Source organism: Lagopus muta, chromosome 9 (genome assembly GCF_023343835.1).
Source record: "Lagopus muta isolate bLagMut1 chromosome 9, bLagMut1 primary, whole genome shotgun sequence".
NCBI classification, from domain to species: domain Eukaryota; kingdom Metazoa; phylum Chordata; class Aves; order Galliformes; family Phasianidae; genus Lagopus; species Lagopus muta.
Genome location: NC_064441.1, coordinates 18,956,090 through 18,972,151, shown reverse-complemented (window position 1 = coordinate 18,972,151; position 16,062 = coordinate 18,956,090). Strand labels below are relative to the sequence as shown.

Here is a 16,062-nt window from a genome sequence, read left to right as displayed (position 1 = left end):
TTTACCTTCAATTTCCTGCCCTGTGTATACAACAAGCACGTCCACAACAGCAGCCTGTGTGCCTTCACCTCAGCCTATGCACTGTGGGACTTTGTCCAGCACAGCAATGCTGCTTGCAGGTGGGGCCCCTCTGCCTCAGCTGGCTGTTTGCTTGGGCTCCTTGTTTGCTTTCTGCAGTCACTGCCACCTCCTCAGCACACAGTTCAGTTCAGCTGGGTCCAGGTTGCCCACTTGCTACCCTGAGCTTCCACAGGGCCCTGCTTATCCTGGGGTTTGCCCACCATGTGCCTGTGGGCTGGGGCTGGACAGGCAGCACAGGACCAGCAGCCTGTCCCTGTGACTCTCCCACCCCTTTGGGGTGCTTTGGGGCTGCAAAAGCTTTCCAGCTGGGGAATCAGGGGAGGAAATGTCACCACTGTGGGGAGACAGCTGAGACTGTGCACCCTGGGACTGGGCTTACCTGCTGCTGTGCTGACATCCCATGGTGACACATGGTGACGATGCCAGCCACGGAGCGGGCAGGTGCAGTGACAGCTGTGTGTGGCTCTCACAGGTACAGGGCAGTCAGAGATGGGACGGCAATCTGACTTCGACCTACTGGTACCTGCTGGCTGCATGCTTGGGCTTCCTCACCACCTGTCAGGTAACGGCCACTGGGCCCTGCCAGGAGGGAGGGGGCATGGGCACTGGGTGGGGATGTGCTGAGTCTGTGTCCCCTCTTGCTGCCAGCGTGTGGCTTTATCAGGCATGTGGTCACTGTTTGGTCCCCAGCATTCCTAAGCTGACAGAGGTCAGGGTGAAACGCTGTCAGGCTTTGCTCTCAGCTCCCCTCGAGGCAGCGCTCACTTTGCTTGTCCTGGCTCAGCACAGGCAGGCCGGACCTCCTCACAGCAGGCTGAGCCCAGCCAAGCAGGGGCTGCTCTGGATCTCAACCCACCGGTAGAAATAACATCCGTGACACTCTGAGCTGTTTCAGGTTTTATTTTAGAATTTATAAAATTCCAGTGTCATCCATACTCATGAGCCTTTTTACATGTTTGCATATAGTCTCCAAATTCCAAAGTTAAGGCCAAGGGATCATTGCTATGGAAACATACAATATGGAAGACGTCAGAGAGGAAACGGACACGTGCCACAGTCTGCTGCGGAAGGAGGGTGTGGGGGACAGTACTAGGTACAATCACTTCATGACCTTCTTTAGAGTGGAGGGTCGGGCTGTGGGGCAAGCCCAGGTGGCAGTGCCCCAACTGTAACTCAAGCCTAACTGTGCAACTGTTGAGGGCAGGGGGTATAAAGAGGACGAGGGGGTGATAGGCTTGGTGACACAGGACAGACCTAAGCTATGGGGGTAATAACCATTTTCTGACAGACACGCGTGGGAGGGTGTTACCCTAGTTCTGCCTGACCCCCCCTGTTTGCTATCTCCTGGCTGGATGCAAAGCCACCCTGTCCTTCAGGGGGAGGTAGGTGCCCTGCAAAGGGACGCGGCCTGCTTCAGTCACTTCTCAAACTTACAGAGAGCACTAGGAGGTTTTGGTGCAATTTCTGCATAGCAGCCTCTTCCGAGGAGAGCTGTCATGGGAAGGAGAAGCACTGCCACGTCAGGCCTGTCAGACAGCGAACGGTGCTGGAAAAGGCAAGCATGTTGGGCTCAGCCTGCCAGAATTCAGGCCTTTGCCCCATAAGCAGCACTAGAGAAGGGAAGCTAGGGACTTCTGCTTGTCCAAGAGCTGAAGCAGCTAGGGTAGAAGGATGGCTCAGACTACAGACTTCTGTAGGACTGAAGCAGGGGAAGGAGGGAACACAGGGCCCCAGCATCTCCTGCCTCCCTCTTCATAGATGTGGTTTTCCTCTTACTGGCTGGAGGAGCTCAGACATGGCCTCCTACAGCAAGCCAGGGCCTAGGCATAAGCAGCCCAGAGGACGGAGCACGGATCACCCTCTCCAGCCCATACAGTGGAGGCCTCAGGGAGGGCTTGACGCACCACACTGTCAGCCCCATCGTTTTCAGCTCCCCTCTTCCACCAGAGCAGAAGCCTGGCTCCTGATCTCTGCAGGCTGCTGTGAGGCTGGGGCTGAGGTCCTGAGGCCAAGCCTGGTTCTAGCTCAGGGAAATCCTACAGTCCCACAGCCTGCATATGCCTGTGAGCACTCTGCTTCCCTCCAGCAGAGCTCACGCAGCTGCTCAAAACGCTTCTCTTGGTTTTCCTCCAGGGTTCTGCTCTGGGTGCCGGGCTGAGAGCTGAAGCAGCTGCTCGCCCACTACACTGAGAGGCCACCATCATACTGACTTTTGAGGTAGAAAGAAGGCAATAGTACATGGTGTCCCTGCCGCTCACACCTAGATGCTGCGGTGCTCGCAGGGGACTACAGCTCCTCAGGGCTCTGCTTCCCACCAGCTTCTCCTGGGCCAACGCCATCACAGCAACCTCAGCCAAAGCCAAATCTGTCCCATCCAGTAACGCTCTCACGTGCTGGCTTGTCTGACTGCCCACGTGGCTTTTGGGAAGGGTGAGTAAGGAAGGGCTGGGAACTAGGAGCAGGATCTGCCATGGCGCACTGGAAGACTCATGGAGCGTGCAGCTGGGGCTGTGCTTGGTGTGGTGCAGAGGTGCGCTGGCAACGCACCCTTACCTGACCAGGGCAGCCATGTGGTGTTCTGGTCCCTTCCATCTCTGCTGCCTCTACAGCCTACTGAAGGTTTTGTTCCTTTAAAAATTAAGTTTCTGACCTTTTAGATTATTTGAAGCTCTCCCCACAGTCAGCTATCAGCATTAAATGAATTTTTGGCAGTTCAAAGGAAAAAAAAAAAAAGTTGATTGCACTCTACAAAGGTAAGGTAAGGCCTGGGATGAACACAAAGGAAAGAGGGCAAACGTTTTGGCTTTAGAAAGTCAAGGAAATTTATTTCCTGAGGTCATGAGACAGGAAGTAGATTCCTAGCCACAGTAAAGGAGGTCTCCTAATGAAGGCGAGAATGCCTAGTAAGACATGCTCAAGAGAGCTGATTTTTCTGCTAGCGTTTGGGAAGCTGTAAATCTTAGTCACTTTAAGTCAATTATGAAGTTTCTAACAAAAATACACACTTAGTGTTTCAATTTGAGCGGAAGTCTTGTTCCAAAGAAGGAAAGTAGATCCATCAAGAGATGAGAATGGGTCCTAGCTGTGGTGATAGCTGAGGGGAGCAGGATGGGGTCTAGCACTCCAGACACCATTAGGAGACCTCGTGGGGCAATTGACTTGTGCTCCAGCCGCTGGGTCAGATTTCAGACAGGAAGTATTTGTGGCAGGTTAGTGTCAGGTCATCGGGCTGGAGGAGATGGTTCTGCTTCCAGGTCATTATCGTTTGGGTCCCCAGGGAAGAGTCTTGGGGGCAACTTGAGCCCCAAAGCTGGGGAAGTCTTCAGAACTGCTCATATCAGGGGCCTAGAGCAAACAAAAAGGGAACAAGTTAAGCTCCTGCCCTGCTGCAAACTTGTACAGTGCCCCTGAGCTAAGCAGCTTTTCTGGTGTCCTGTGGGCGAGGGCTGAGCACAATCATGATGTCCTCTGGGTGCCCAGGACAGACAGCTGAGCCTCTAGAGATGGCACTGAGCAGGGTGCAGACAAGGAAACAGCAGGTGGATCAGGGGCTCCAAGAGCCCAACCTCAGTAGCTTGGTCACTGGAGCAGGGTCAGGACAGTCCTGCAGCAACACCAGGGCAGCTGAGGACAGAGCAACCATGTGTTCTGATACATCGCTCCCAGCAAGAACACAGCTGCAAACACTGAGCTAGTTCTGTGCTGCAGCATAAGACAGAGGTGCCAGGGCACCCCCTCAACCTCTAAAAACCACATGACTTAATGGAACGCTTTCAGATAAGGGTTCTCCATCCCCCAGCAGTTCTGCTGTATCTGACAGTGGGACATTCAGTGCAGGCAAAACATTTGGAAGGAGACAGGGGTGCTTTGGAAGCTAGAGGCTTGTATAAATCATAAAGAGCAGGATGGCCCCTCTCTGCTTTCTCCGCCACCAAGGCCTGAAATGGGGGGCAGATGACAGTCAGCCAACGCTCTCTGTGCCCCCGCAGCAGAAGCAGCACTCACTCACCTTTTCATTGTTGACAGTGGCCCAGGGGGCATCTCTCACCACGAAGCCCTTGGATGGGGCCTTGGACTCTTCATGGGAAGAGGGCTTCATATACACTTGCATTGCCTCATTGTCCACCACATCTGCAAGCTGCAGCCAAAAGGCTCAGTTAGGAGGATGGATCTTAACGGTTCTTCAAACTGCTGTAATCCCCAGCTCCAAACTATCCCACATCTTGCTGCAACCTGTCTGATGTCACCAGCCTGTTGTTTCTGTACTAGTGTGATGGCCACCAACTACTAGACTCTAAGTGATGCAAGCTGCAGCAAGGCGAGCACGTGCACATGCTGGTGGCATCCCAGCATACTCAGTCACTGCCCTTTCCTGGACAGGGGGGCAGTCCTTGCAGCCTGTGGTCTGAGGGACAGCTGCAGCAACCTGCACCAGGATCAAGTTCTCCAGTGCTGTGGTAGAAAATATCACATGGAGATACCTCAGACATTCAGCTCTGTGGTTAAGGAAATCCTTGCTGAGCCCCCATACAGATACGCTGAGCACTTACATATTCTTCCTCCAAGTTCAGGATGTGATCAATAGCTTCTTCCACGTTCTCAGGGAGCCCTGTCACAGTCACGCAGTTGGGGTCAGGAGCTCCACTCTGGGGAAAGCGAATATCCACCTGCAACACAAAGAGCAGCACAGGACTTAGACCTGCACAACTCAAAAGCTACAGCCTACTCCCTGCTGCGCTGCATTCAGCTCTGGGTCCCCAACATAAGGACATGGACCTGCTGGAGTGGATCCAGAGGAGGCCACGAGGATGCTCAGCAGGCAAAAGCACCTCTGCTACAGAGAATGGCTGGAGGAGTTGGGTTGCTAATCCTGGAGAAGGCAAGACTCTGAGGAGACATCACTGCAGCCTTCCAGTACTTAAAGGGAGCCTACAGAAAATCAGGAGAGGGGCCCTTTGTCAGGGAATGTTAGTGATGTGGCAAGGGGGAACAGCTTTAAATGACAAGAGGGTAAGTTTAGATGAGATATTAGGAAAAAAATGTTTATTATGAGAGTGGTGAGGCACTGGAATGGGTTGCCAAGGAAGTTGTGAATGCTTCAACCTGTGGTGTTAACTGTGAAGTGCAAAAGGCCGAGTTAAATGGGCCCTTGAGCAACCTGGTCGAAAGGGAGATGTCCCTGTCCGTAGCAGAGGGTTGAAACCAGGTAGCCTTTAAGTCCCTTTCAACCCAAACCAGTCTGTGATTCTCTGTGCAAAGTTTGTGGAAGCAGCAAAGGAGGGCTGCAATTCCACAGCGTCCTCATTCTGCATCTTCATCATCATGCTATCAGCATGAGGCACAGTAAGCTTTCTGTCTCCTACACAGATAATCCTGGCTAACAATCATTTTATAGCTGGCTTAGTGCTCCCCATACACAGCCACTGAGCTCCCTTGCCTTCCAGATGGCTGCAGGGAAGCCATACAAGATAAGACCAAAACCAAAGGCTACTCATTTGTGAACCTAAAAGCTTGTTTCAACAGCTAAGACGAACCAAAATGCAAGCCTCCAAAAGCTCATCACCCTGGATACACATTCATTAACTGTCCCTTCAGTAAAGCACCCACTACTGCCATGTACTGTCAAGGATGCTGACCCTTCCCACAGGTAAACTGACTGTGACAAAGTCTTTCAGCTTCCAGCAGGCAGATTTGGATCCCTAAGAAGTGTCTTTGGGAATCAATGGTTGAAGCAAAGCAAAGAAAGGTAGAGAATCTCTTTGAGCTAAGAGGGTCTGGGTGCAGTCCCCTCCCAGAGATCCCCAATATCCGTTTACTGTTCATTTCCAGTACCTGGAGCAGCTCACACAACCACCTCTCTCTCCTAAAGATCATCTAGGACCCCACCTGAAAGAAATCTACTACTGGAAGTGCTTCACAGAGGGACAGAGCTCAGTGCTGTTTGCAGGGCTAACTGAGAGCAGAAAAGAAGCATTTCCAGGTTCCTCTTATGACCATGTTCAAGCAAGATGATACCAGCTGAGCCTGCTCCCTGCCTGGCTCCTGGAGGAAGGGTGACTTACAGCTCAGGTCATGAAGGAATATTTGAGCTCATGTCTGTGTGCACTGTCCAGGTAGCTCAGCTGGCCCAGTGACTTTGCTTCCATGTTTGAGGTGACAGCTTGAGGAGAGCAGAACAGCACTGGCTTTTCTTTGTGTCTGTCCCAGCCAGAAGTGCTCCACAGGCACGAGACGAAAGAATCACAAGATTTGAGCCTGACAGTCCTGAATTCAGACCCTCACACCAAACTGCTACCTTAGCACAGGAGTAACCAGCTCCACCCAGGACTTGCCCACCTGTGCTGCATCCCCCCCTGCTCACCTTAAACTCATCCATGATTTTGCGGATGGCTTTGCCACGTGCACCGATGATGCGTGCGTGGACGCGATGGTCCAGGGTCACATCCTCAGAGACCATCTGCTCCAGCTCACCAACAATCTTCATGATGGCATCCCGGGCAGCCTCAGCATTCTTCTCATAGCCAGTGATGGTGATCTGGTCCTGCGCCTGCGATACAGGGAGATGTGTGAATAACCAAGCGGATCTCCAGGCTGCTTCCTCTTACCCTCCGCTTTATGCAACAGTAACAGAAATCAGAGCCCTGGAGAAGATGCTGTGCTTTCTATGCCCACAGACAACCAGCACTGCTCTCTGTGCATCCTCTGCTCTCTCACCTGGCTTTCATCATCTTTGTCAGGGAACTGGATGTTGACCTCATGCTCTGTGCGGATCTGGGTGATCACTGCTCCCTTCCGCCCAATGATTTTGGGGTGGTACTTGGGATCAACGGTGACTGTCAGCTTGAAGCTTCGCAAGGCCTGGAACAAGAGAAGCAAAGTGAGGCACAACAGCAGAGAATGCACCATGGCTGATTCAGTGATATCAAGTCCCAGTGCTTCCTTCTTACTTCTGAAACGCACAGGACAGATTCTGCGGTCCTGCCCAAGTGTAAATGGCTACAGAAGACTACAGACATTCACCTGCTGGGGCCTTGTGCTTTTGCCACATTTAGCAGCATCTGCAGGTAACAAACTACCACCCAACTCTTCCTTCATCTATTCAGAGCTGGGATAGGAATTCGCTACAAAGCACAGGCTCACTGCTCACAGCAAGGGGTTGTGTCCTCCAGCATCTCAGTGAGACATGAGGGTGAGAGTCCTGGGCAGTGATTGTCCTGTCAGTTAGTATTATATTTGGATAAGCCACTCTGAGTTTCCCAGACTTACAGAGAAGCTAATGGTGCTATTAAAAGAACAGAGGTGCCAAGAGGTTGTACAGCTTCTGAAGGAAACACCAGAGGCTGGGTGGAAGGAAGGCACAGCCTAGTGTTCAGTTAGAGCTTCCAGCTGAAGGTTTGGCTGGAAGGAAGGACAGGCACAGGCCTTACCCGATCCTCTTGTTCAGCCTGCAGCTCCTTCACTCTTTCCAGCAGCCCAGCCTTGGCACGGTCCAGGTTGGCAGCCAGCCCAGTGATGGTGATGATATCCGACTGCAGCTCAGGAGCAGGGACCTGGATGTTCACCTGAGCAACATATGATTTCCATTTTGTACCACTGTTCACTTTACACTGGCTTCTCACTGATCTCCTCTGCCACCAAGCACAGCTCCCACTCAGCCTGAACCCTATTTCTTCAGCCACTACCAACATCAGATTGCTCTGCTGTAGGACTTCAGCCCCTAGTAGTTTCTGTGTTACCCTGGAGAGGCCAGGAAACAAATATATGTTCAACAGTGCTGTCTGCAGCCAACCTGCATCACACCTGAAAGCAAGAGGTCCACTGTCCCTGTGGGCTTTGAGGGAATCCTCCCAAACAGGCAGGCACAGCAGAGCCATGGCCAAGGAAGAAAAACTACTCTTGCACTGGTAAGGAATCCTGACAGGCCCCAACAAGTCATTCAGTACTCACAGCATCAACACCCATCATACAGCTTCATCACAAAATCTACCAGCCTCTCAGCCCAGGATTAAATCATGCAGGTCTCATTTCCTTATTACAGAGCTATGGTCAAGCCAACGCAGTCCTGAGTATGTCGCAGCCGACTGCCAGCACCACAAACATGGCCACCTGCTGATTTTCCAGGACAGAGAAGTTGGGAGGAAAAGCAACAACTTACTTCAAACTCGTCCATCATTTTACGGATCCCACTTCCTTTCTGGCCAATGATGTAACGGTGCAGATCAAAGGGAACTTCTACTTCAATGGTGACAGGAACCAGAGCCTGCAGAGAAGAGATCACAGTTTACCCAGATGAAAGACTTCTCCTGACTTTGTGCTTGCCATATATTTGTTCAAGAGACTATGCTGCTGAATTGAGGTACATTCCCCTGTAGTCATGGTGCAAACTCTGCAGCAGAGAGCAGCTGCAAATGCTAAGATGATCTGTTGGGTGCTTAATATCTTTTCCAAGCAAGCCATCTTAAAACCCCTCAGGAGTCAGAGGCTGTTTTCATATCCTTGGCTTCCACCTAGCAGAAACTTGGACAGCATCGCTACAGGGTTCTCCCTGCGTGGCAAGGTCTGCTAAAGCTGGAATGATTCAGCCTCAATCAGACTGTTTCTCTTTCCAGCCCTGCTTCATAAAATAAGTATGTCACGCTCTTCTGGCAAGCAACTCGGGGCTGCTTACAGCTGCAGCAATTGCTAGGTCAGGCACTGTGACTCAAGCCACCAGGCAAGATTACAGAGCAATTGGAGACCTTCCCTTGGACAGTACAGACCTTTTCCACAGCTAGTGCCAGTGACCACCTGGACTGCAATCCCGACTGAATGCCACCACTGAAGCTTGTGGTGAGCTTCTTACATCAGGACAGGACTACATAGTAAGGCTAATGGGCCCAGAAAGCCACATACCTGCAGTGCCTCCTTTGCTGCCTCACACTTCTCCCTGCGACCAGAGATGATGATGATATCACACTTCTTTGGAGAGCTGGGGTCTGCATCCTTCCCATCCTTGCCTTCCCCACCCTCCTCACCATTCTCCTGCAATGCTGGCTCTGCAACAGGAGCTGAAAACATGGAAAGTCTCACGTTAAAGGCACAAGAACTGCCTCTTTGCTCAGCATCTCCCCCTTCAGATCCTCAGCCTTGGTCTTTGCCAAAAGAGATCAGTCACTACAGCCTACTATGGTATTGGTCATTACCAACACAGGCAGCTTGCCGTGGCGTAGCCTGCACTGAGCAGAACAAGAGCATCCACTGAGATCATCTCCTCCTTTATGCACAGCACTGATATTGCCTCTGCCTGCACAGAGAGGACCTGCAGCCACACTACAGAACTGGAGGCCATGCTCCTATGTCAACAGAAGCAGTGAGTAAGGCTGGCAGTTTCTTCAGCAGCAGGGAATCTCACCTGCATGGCACTGGCTGTAAGTTACAGCAGCATGGCTGGTGGTAGGCCAAACTATCCAACAAGAACAGGTAGTGCAGGCTCCAGCTGTGCTTAATTCAGTACACCCAACAAGAAGAGCATGAGAAACCTCAGCAAGCCTGCAGAGCAAAGGAGCAGTGGGGGGTTCTGCTTTTGGCCAGGATAGGTACTCATGTCCCTGTGTTCAGTGGTGAAAACACGTTCAGAACACACGTTTACATTTTCACCCTCTAAAACTGGCCCTTGTTATCACGAGGACAAGGCTCATGCCAAGCCCACGTTCAGGAACACTGCACAGCACACGTGGGGGCACTTCTGCACAGATTTTAAGTAGCACTTCTCCACTGATTGAGCAAGGACTACGCATCTGATCACCCCAACTGCCACGTGAACATGCATCCCTGGGTATACCTGGGTTCTCCTCCCTGTCAGGGAATTTGATCTGGACACCATAGTCCCGGGTGATCTGCTGGATCCGGGATCCTTTGGGGCCCATAATGGAGCGGTGGAACTTTTGTGGGATGGTGCATTCGATTGTCACTTGAGCTTCCTGTGAGAAAGCAGAGTTGCTCTATTGCGAGGCAGCCCTTTCACACGTGCAAACAGGATGCCTGCACACAGTGAAATCCGTAATGGACACAGCGAGGAGTTGGGAAAGGGAACAGCTGCTGTCACTGGAAGAACCAAACGTTTCATGGAATCTTTTTTCTCTCTGAGAGGTTAGCATGGAATATTTTTACTGAAAGCTGCCTCCAGCCCATAATGCTAAAGGCTCCTGAGACGAAAGCTCAAGCTCTCTATGACCCTGAAGGGGAGAAAGCAGTAGGAGAAAGGAGAAAGATAATGAATGAAGGCAAGGAAGAGCACAGGTCTGACTTCCAAAAGCCAATACTAACGAGACAGGAAAGGGCAGGGAGTGCCATTGCCCCAGACCAGGCAAAGAGAGGTGCATGAAGTCTCCCATGTTTTACTGCCTGTAAGTACACCACGTAAAGCTCTCCTACTTCCACTCCTAAAAACCATGAGGAAGGTTAAAGGAGAGAGACTACTTCACACAAAATGGCCGTGTTGGAGCTAACAGCCATGCCCCAGACTGGGATCCAAAGTCTGCAGCCCTTACATACTGACAGCAAAGCTTCAAATCCCAAGTTTGCTGCGGGACTTGCTCATATAAAGCAGGTTCAAGGAGGACACTGCTGAAACAACAAAGAGCAGAAGGAACAGCTTTCCTGAGACATACCAGGTCCTCAATGATCTCCTGGATGCGTTTCTTGGCTGCCTCCACACAGTCCTTGGCTCCCTTGAGGGTGACTTTGTCGCTCTGGGTGCCGGAGCGAGGGAAGCTGACCATCACCCCACCGTATTCATCTGCAATCTCACGCAGGACCTGCCCTCTCCGGATGACAAAGTGGCGGTGGTGCTTGGGGTCAACCACCATGGAGTCTTCAACCACGTTATCCTGCCGACAGATGACAGCCAGCCAGTCAGCCCTGCCCTTCCTGGTCATAAGCACTGGACTGCTGCACTCAATAGCAAATATAATCTCACTCCAACAAGTCCTAAGCTCTTGTAACAGCCATGTCTTTAGGACTGACAGGTCCTCCACACTAACTCATTGCATCTTGTCACACTGCCAGGCAGAAAGAAGTAATAGTAGTTCTTACCAGGTTCTTGATGAGGGCCTCTAACTCCTTCTGTGCCTCTTTGACAGCTTCCTCAGTTCCCATGATAGTAATCAGCTCCTGATCTTTGTCCTCAGAGGTTGGGAAGATGATGCGTGCCCCGGTATTGTCACGCACCTTACGGATGTTGCCACCACCCTTACCAATAAGGAACTTGTGGTACTCTGGCTTTGCACGGAGGTCCACAGTGTAACTCTTAGTTTGCTGAAAGAAGTCAGATCCCCATGGAACATGTCAGTATATAATAAATAGACATCAGCATCCACAGCAAGCATGTAGATGTTTATCTCCACACTCCACATACATACAAAATGTTGCAAGAGCAAGGCAGATGCAGCTTGCTGTCAAAATCAAAAAGGTATGACATCTTAAAGGAAAAACTACATGAAAGATGTTGTCAGTGCTGAGTTCTCTCCACACTCAGCACAACTGGCGAGAACACGAGCACAGCAGACTACCCTGGGAGTCTGAGACTCACACTCAACAGCAAGACCTTTTGCTGACTGCCTGCTGTTGGTCACACAGCAGACGACCAACCACTCAGAACACGTTCATATGCTGGCATTGGAAAGGTGTTTGTTTCTTCTTTCTTGCAGTTAAAGTGACCAGTGAGCTGGTCACAACTCAGAGCAATGTCTTGTAACCAAGGGCTCCCCAAACCCAATTATATGCAATGAAATGTAAGAGCTGGAACTGGAATTCAGAGATCAGGAGAAAATGGAAAGGAGAAACGGCAGAGGCAGCTGTTTCAGAGAAGTGTGGCTATCCAACAGCACTCAAACCTCCAGAGTAGGGAGCCTTTGAGTATATCCCCCCAGCCATGGGAGAGAAGCATTACAGCCAGTTTTTCCACTCATGAGAGAAAACACTCATTGTCACAACAAGTTTACTTTTACCCTTCCTGACTGCTCAGATCCCTCTAAAGGGGGTTATGCTGTCTGACACGAGAGACTTCTCAGCAGACTATGGGGACCATGTGAACCCTGGAAAAGAAACAGCTGGCCAAAACAATCCGCTCCTCTCCTTATGTCAGGGCTCACCTTCTCCTCTGCCAGGTGCAGCAGCTGCTTCTTGGCTTTCTCCACATCCTGGGCTGGGCCCCTGATGGTCACAGTGTCACTGCCGGAGCCCTCAGTGGGAAAGTGGATGTGGACTCCACCGCATTCCTCCATGATGGAGCGGATGAAGCGGCCTTTGGCGCCAATGAGGGAATTGTGCAGTTTGGAAGGAATAGAGACCTCCACCTCTGTGATGTTGGCCTAAGGACAGCATCAGGTTGTTAATCAAACTGCAAAAATGTGTTTGTGTCTACCCTGCTTATCCCCCAACTCCCACACTGCTAAGGTCTTTACAGAGCTGTGTGTAGGAAACGCCCGATCACAGGAGCTTGAGACTGGCTGCCTCTTATACATAAGCAGCCATAGGCAGGCTTGCTGTATCATCCCACAGTGCATTCAATTTTGGAAGAATTACACCCCGAGAGCAACTACCATGAATGTAAATTCAGTCTCTGACGAAGAGACGGCAGACCTATGTCAGAGCCTCCATTTGGACAACAACAGATGCTATCCAGGAGTGCAAGTGCACAAGTTTGCTCTCCATAAACCTGTGAGCTATTGTGGCAAGTCAGTATTGGTACAGTAGCCTCCCAGTGACAGTCTTTCATCTTAACTTAGCTCAGTTCCTTGCTTTGTTCAAGACGATGAGGGTCGTCCCTGCTGATGCTGAACAAGTAGTATTTTCAGTCTGCTTGGCCTCAGTTAATGCACAGCCTTCCCTAGTTCACAAACCACACTTCAGGACAACACTGCTATTTGCATTCTGATAAGCCTCGAAAATAGACATCCCTGAAAGAACTGCCAGATACCACAGACATACTCCTCTCCTGCTACTGGCAACTTCTGCTAAGAACTTAGGTTTTAGGGCCAAGAACAGACTGACCCTCCTATTTGTTTCCTCTCTGCTATTCCACACCACAACAATTTCTTGTGTGTTAATGTATTCTACCATCATTTTCAAATCCCTTATCCACAAAAGGTCACTTACCAGCTCCTTCTGGATGGCAAGAATTCTGTGGCGAGCAGCTTCACAGTTTGCTCTCTTGCCTGTGATAACAATTGTCTCTGAGTTGCTGTTCTCTGCTGGGAGATCAATTTTGGTGTTGCTTTCTTCACGAATCTGCAAAGAAAAGAAATGATTTCAGAAGTGTCCCATGTCAGAAGAAAGCCCTTGGAGATTACATTTCACATCACCAATGAGCAGGAAAGAGATTTAGTTGAAGGCAGTTGACTGTACTGAGCACCAGAGAAAGAGAAGTTATCTCACCTTCTTGATGTTGGCACCTCCTTTCCCTATGATGTTCTTGTGGAATTGTTTGAAGATGGGGACAGAAATAGAAAAGCTGTTTTCAACCTAAGGGAGAAAGAAGGGACAATTGAAGATTGCACACTGTGGCAATTCCCATCCTAGGAACCTGGTAAACACGAGCTTTGACAATAAACTTGGACCCAAGGAAGTTCTCTGTACAAGACTGTCTACCTCCAGCCAGAACTTAATGTCTTGAGTTCTGTCATCTGGAGGTGTTTCAGTCCCAACTAAGTACAGTGACAGTACAGCTGTACTTTATTTCAGGGCTAACCTAAGTGCATGGGAGAGAAGAATGTGCCCCTACCAGGTCTGCCACCATCTTCTGCATGTACTTGGTGCACTTCTCCACCTCATTTTTGGGACCCCTCAGTTGGACAATATCACTCTTGTGCGCTGGGTCTGGGAAGTTGATGATAACCTGCAAGAAGCAGTCAGTTAGAGTCACCTCAAGGAAGTGCAAGAACTGCTATGTCAGACACAAACAAAGCTTGGGGAGATCCTGTACACCCTCTCTTCCATTCAGAGAAGGGCAGCCATGTTAGCAGCCTCTGGTCAAGAGAATTTTCTCATATCTATTCAATGCAGAGCCACTCTATTTATGATATTAGCAACAAGACTGTTATCCATGCAGCAGGTGCCCCCCCTGGATTCCTTATCCCCTGGAAAGCCTCACCTCTGGGAACTTCTCCCGAATTTCCCGGATCCGCTCACCCTTCTGCCCAATGATGGTCCGGTGGAATTTCTGCTCAATGATTAGGTCCTTGGTGCGTTCGTTTTCCTGATGGCAATACACATTACAACTCAGTATTCAGCAGTACAGCCCTATATTCTCTTTTACACACTTGCTGCCTAACAGCTTACTTGTCAGCATTTTTCTTTTTTTCTCCTCTTGAGAGGATTCTTTCTGGGCTGACAAAGAACAGCGTGCAGGTAAATAAAGAAGCCCATTTGCAAACAGGGACTCACACTTGCCAGCAGATCCAATCATTCATTGGGCAAGGGGCACACATTTGCACCAGGAAAGGTTATGAGGGAACATAACAGCCCAAACCCTGCAGCTCCCTTAGCATCACGTCCTGCTCACCATACGGGAAGCGAGTTCCAGCAGCTCTTTCTTGGCCTGTTGGACCCCCTGGGGATCTCCTTCAATTCTGATCAGGTTGCTCTTCTCATTGTCCGGGGGAATGCGTACAGACACCTTGTAGAGGTCCTTAATCCTGTTAACTTCAAGGCAAGGATGGTGGTGACAACCTGCTCGGCCAAGGCTGGCAACAAGGCATCCCGATTATCAGCACTCAGTCTGCTTAAGAAGTAAAGCAGCCTCTGAAAAGGGGTGAGGGTCTCCTCACCCTACCCTGGAATTCAGCAAGAGCAGATCTGTGCCATTCAAGACCCACACAAGTAAATGCTGTGGCATTTCAGAGAGCAAAATGCTCATTTTCTAAAGCATTGAATCTGTTTCCTCCCCAGACACCACACATTTACATCACATCACAAGATGGTCGTTCATTTCTCTTTGCAAGTTCTTTAATGAGGAGAAACTTACTGGCAGATACCCACATTCCCCTATCAGCTGCTAAAATGTAATTCACACAGAGTAATTAAAAAGAAAAGTTAACTTTATTTCTCCAACCAAGACAGAATCTCCTCCATGACATGGCAAAGTCATCTCACAACCCTTTCATACATTAAAGCCATCCCAAGCACTTACTGCCTGTTTATCTCCTCATGCCAGTCAAGAAGAGCAGCTGAAGTGTGATGGAGACACCACGCTAGATGAGCTACAGAACCCCTGATACTATCAACTACAGATGCAGAGTCTGAGCGTAGGAAGGATTAGGAAAAGCCCACCACTTACTGTTTGCTCCATTCTTGCCAATGAGGTGTCTATGGAATTTGTGGTCAACGTTGATTTCTGCATAATCCATCCGGTTGATCTACAACAAATGGCAGAGGGCTATGTAGAACAGGCCAACCCTGCTCCCAACTCATGCCCTCCATAACTGCCTGTTGCCAGTAGTGGCACTGACTCCAGTAACCAGCTGCAAGCACTCTTCCTGTTACTGCTCTGTTTGAAGTTGAGAGCACCACGCTTGTGAAACCTCTGGAGGGACTTCTATTCTTCCCTAGTTACAACTGAACAGTTCTTCCTTATCTGCAGCAAAAGATTTCAGATCCAGTGCTGATTTTTCAGGAATGCTGTGGACAAGTTTTGTACCCATCTGTATGGGAACTGCTGAATCACGACCTGAACCTCTGACTGACCACCTGAGGCAAGCACTGAGTCAGGCCTGGGAGGACAGGTGAAGACAATTCTCCTGCGCTACTGGAAGGAGTGGAGCCTGGCTCCACCTCTCCTAGACCCCATTTAAGAGCTGACTGCCACTGGAGAAGGATCTCTTTTGGAGATTGCTCCTCTTGGAGTCTTCTCAGCAAGCCCAGGACAAGGGTAAGCGTTCCATCCATTCTCCTCTAGCATGCTAACCTGTTTAGCCTATTTCTTAATTATAACATCTGTTTATT

The 16,062-nt window shown here is 50.1% G+C and overlaps 1 protein-coding gene across 3 annotated transcripts in view; it reads right to left on the bottom strand.

Annotated features, from left to right (window-relative positions):
- Nucleotides 1-966: 966 nt before the first annotated feature.
- The window catches only part of LOC125697707 (high density lipoprotein binding protein), a 35,395-nt gene continuing 20,299 nt past the window's right edge, over nt 967-16,062 (bottom strand). For all 3 annotated transcript variants that reach the window (XM_048955229.1, XM_048955230.1, XM_048955231.1), the window contains exons 11-28: nt 15,398-15,476; nt 14,624-14,763; nt 14,213-14,317; nt 13,844-13,957; nt 13,498-13,584; nt 13,219-13,350; nt 12,213-12,431; nt 11,155-11,376; nt 10,731-10,949; nt 9,902-10,040; nt 8,974-9,128; nt 8,237-8,341; nt 7,509-7,643; nt 6,796-6,939; nt 6,443-6,628; nt 4,632-4,748; nt 4,091-4,219; nt 967-3,426 (exon numbers count right to left, since the gene is read on the bottom strand). In XM_048955229.1, the coding sequence (XP_048811186.1) occupies nt 3,340-3,426; nt 4,091-4,219; nt 4,632-4,748; nt 6,443-6,628; nt 6,796-6,939; nt 7,509-7,643; nt 8,237-8,341; nt 8,974-9,128; nt 9,902-10,040; nt 10,731-10,949; nt 11,155-11,376; nt 12,213-12,431; nt 13,219-13,350; nt 13,498-13,584; nt 13,844-13,957; nt 14,213-14,317; nt 14,624-14,763; nt 15,398-15,476 (2,514 nt within the window). In that variant the 3' untranslated portion in view covers nt 967-3,339. The remainder of the gene's footprint in view (nt 3,427-4,090; nt 4,220-4,631; nt 4,749-6,442; nt 6,629-6,795; nt 6,940-7,508; nt 7,644-8,236; nt 8,342-8,973; nt 9,129-9,901; nt 10,041-10,730; nt 10,950-11,154; nt 11,377-12,212; nt 12,432-13,218; nt 13,351-13,497; nt 13,585-13,843; nt 13,958-14,212; nt 14,318-14,623; nt 14,764-15,397; nt 15,477-16,062) is intronic.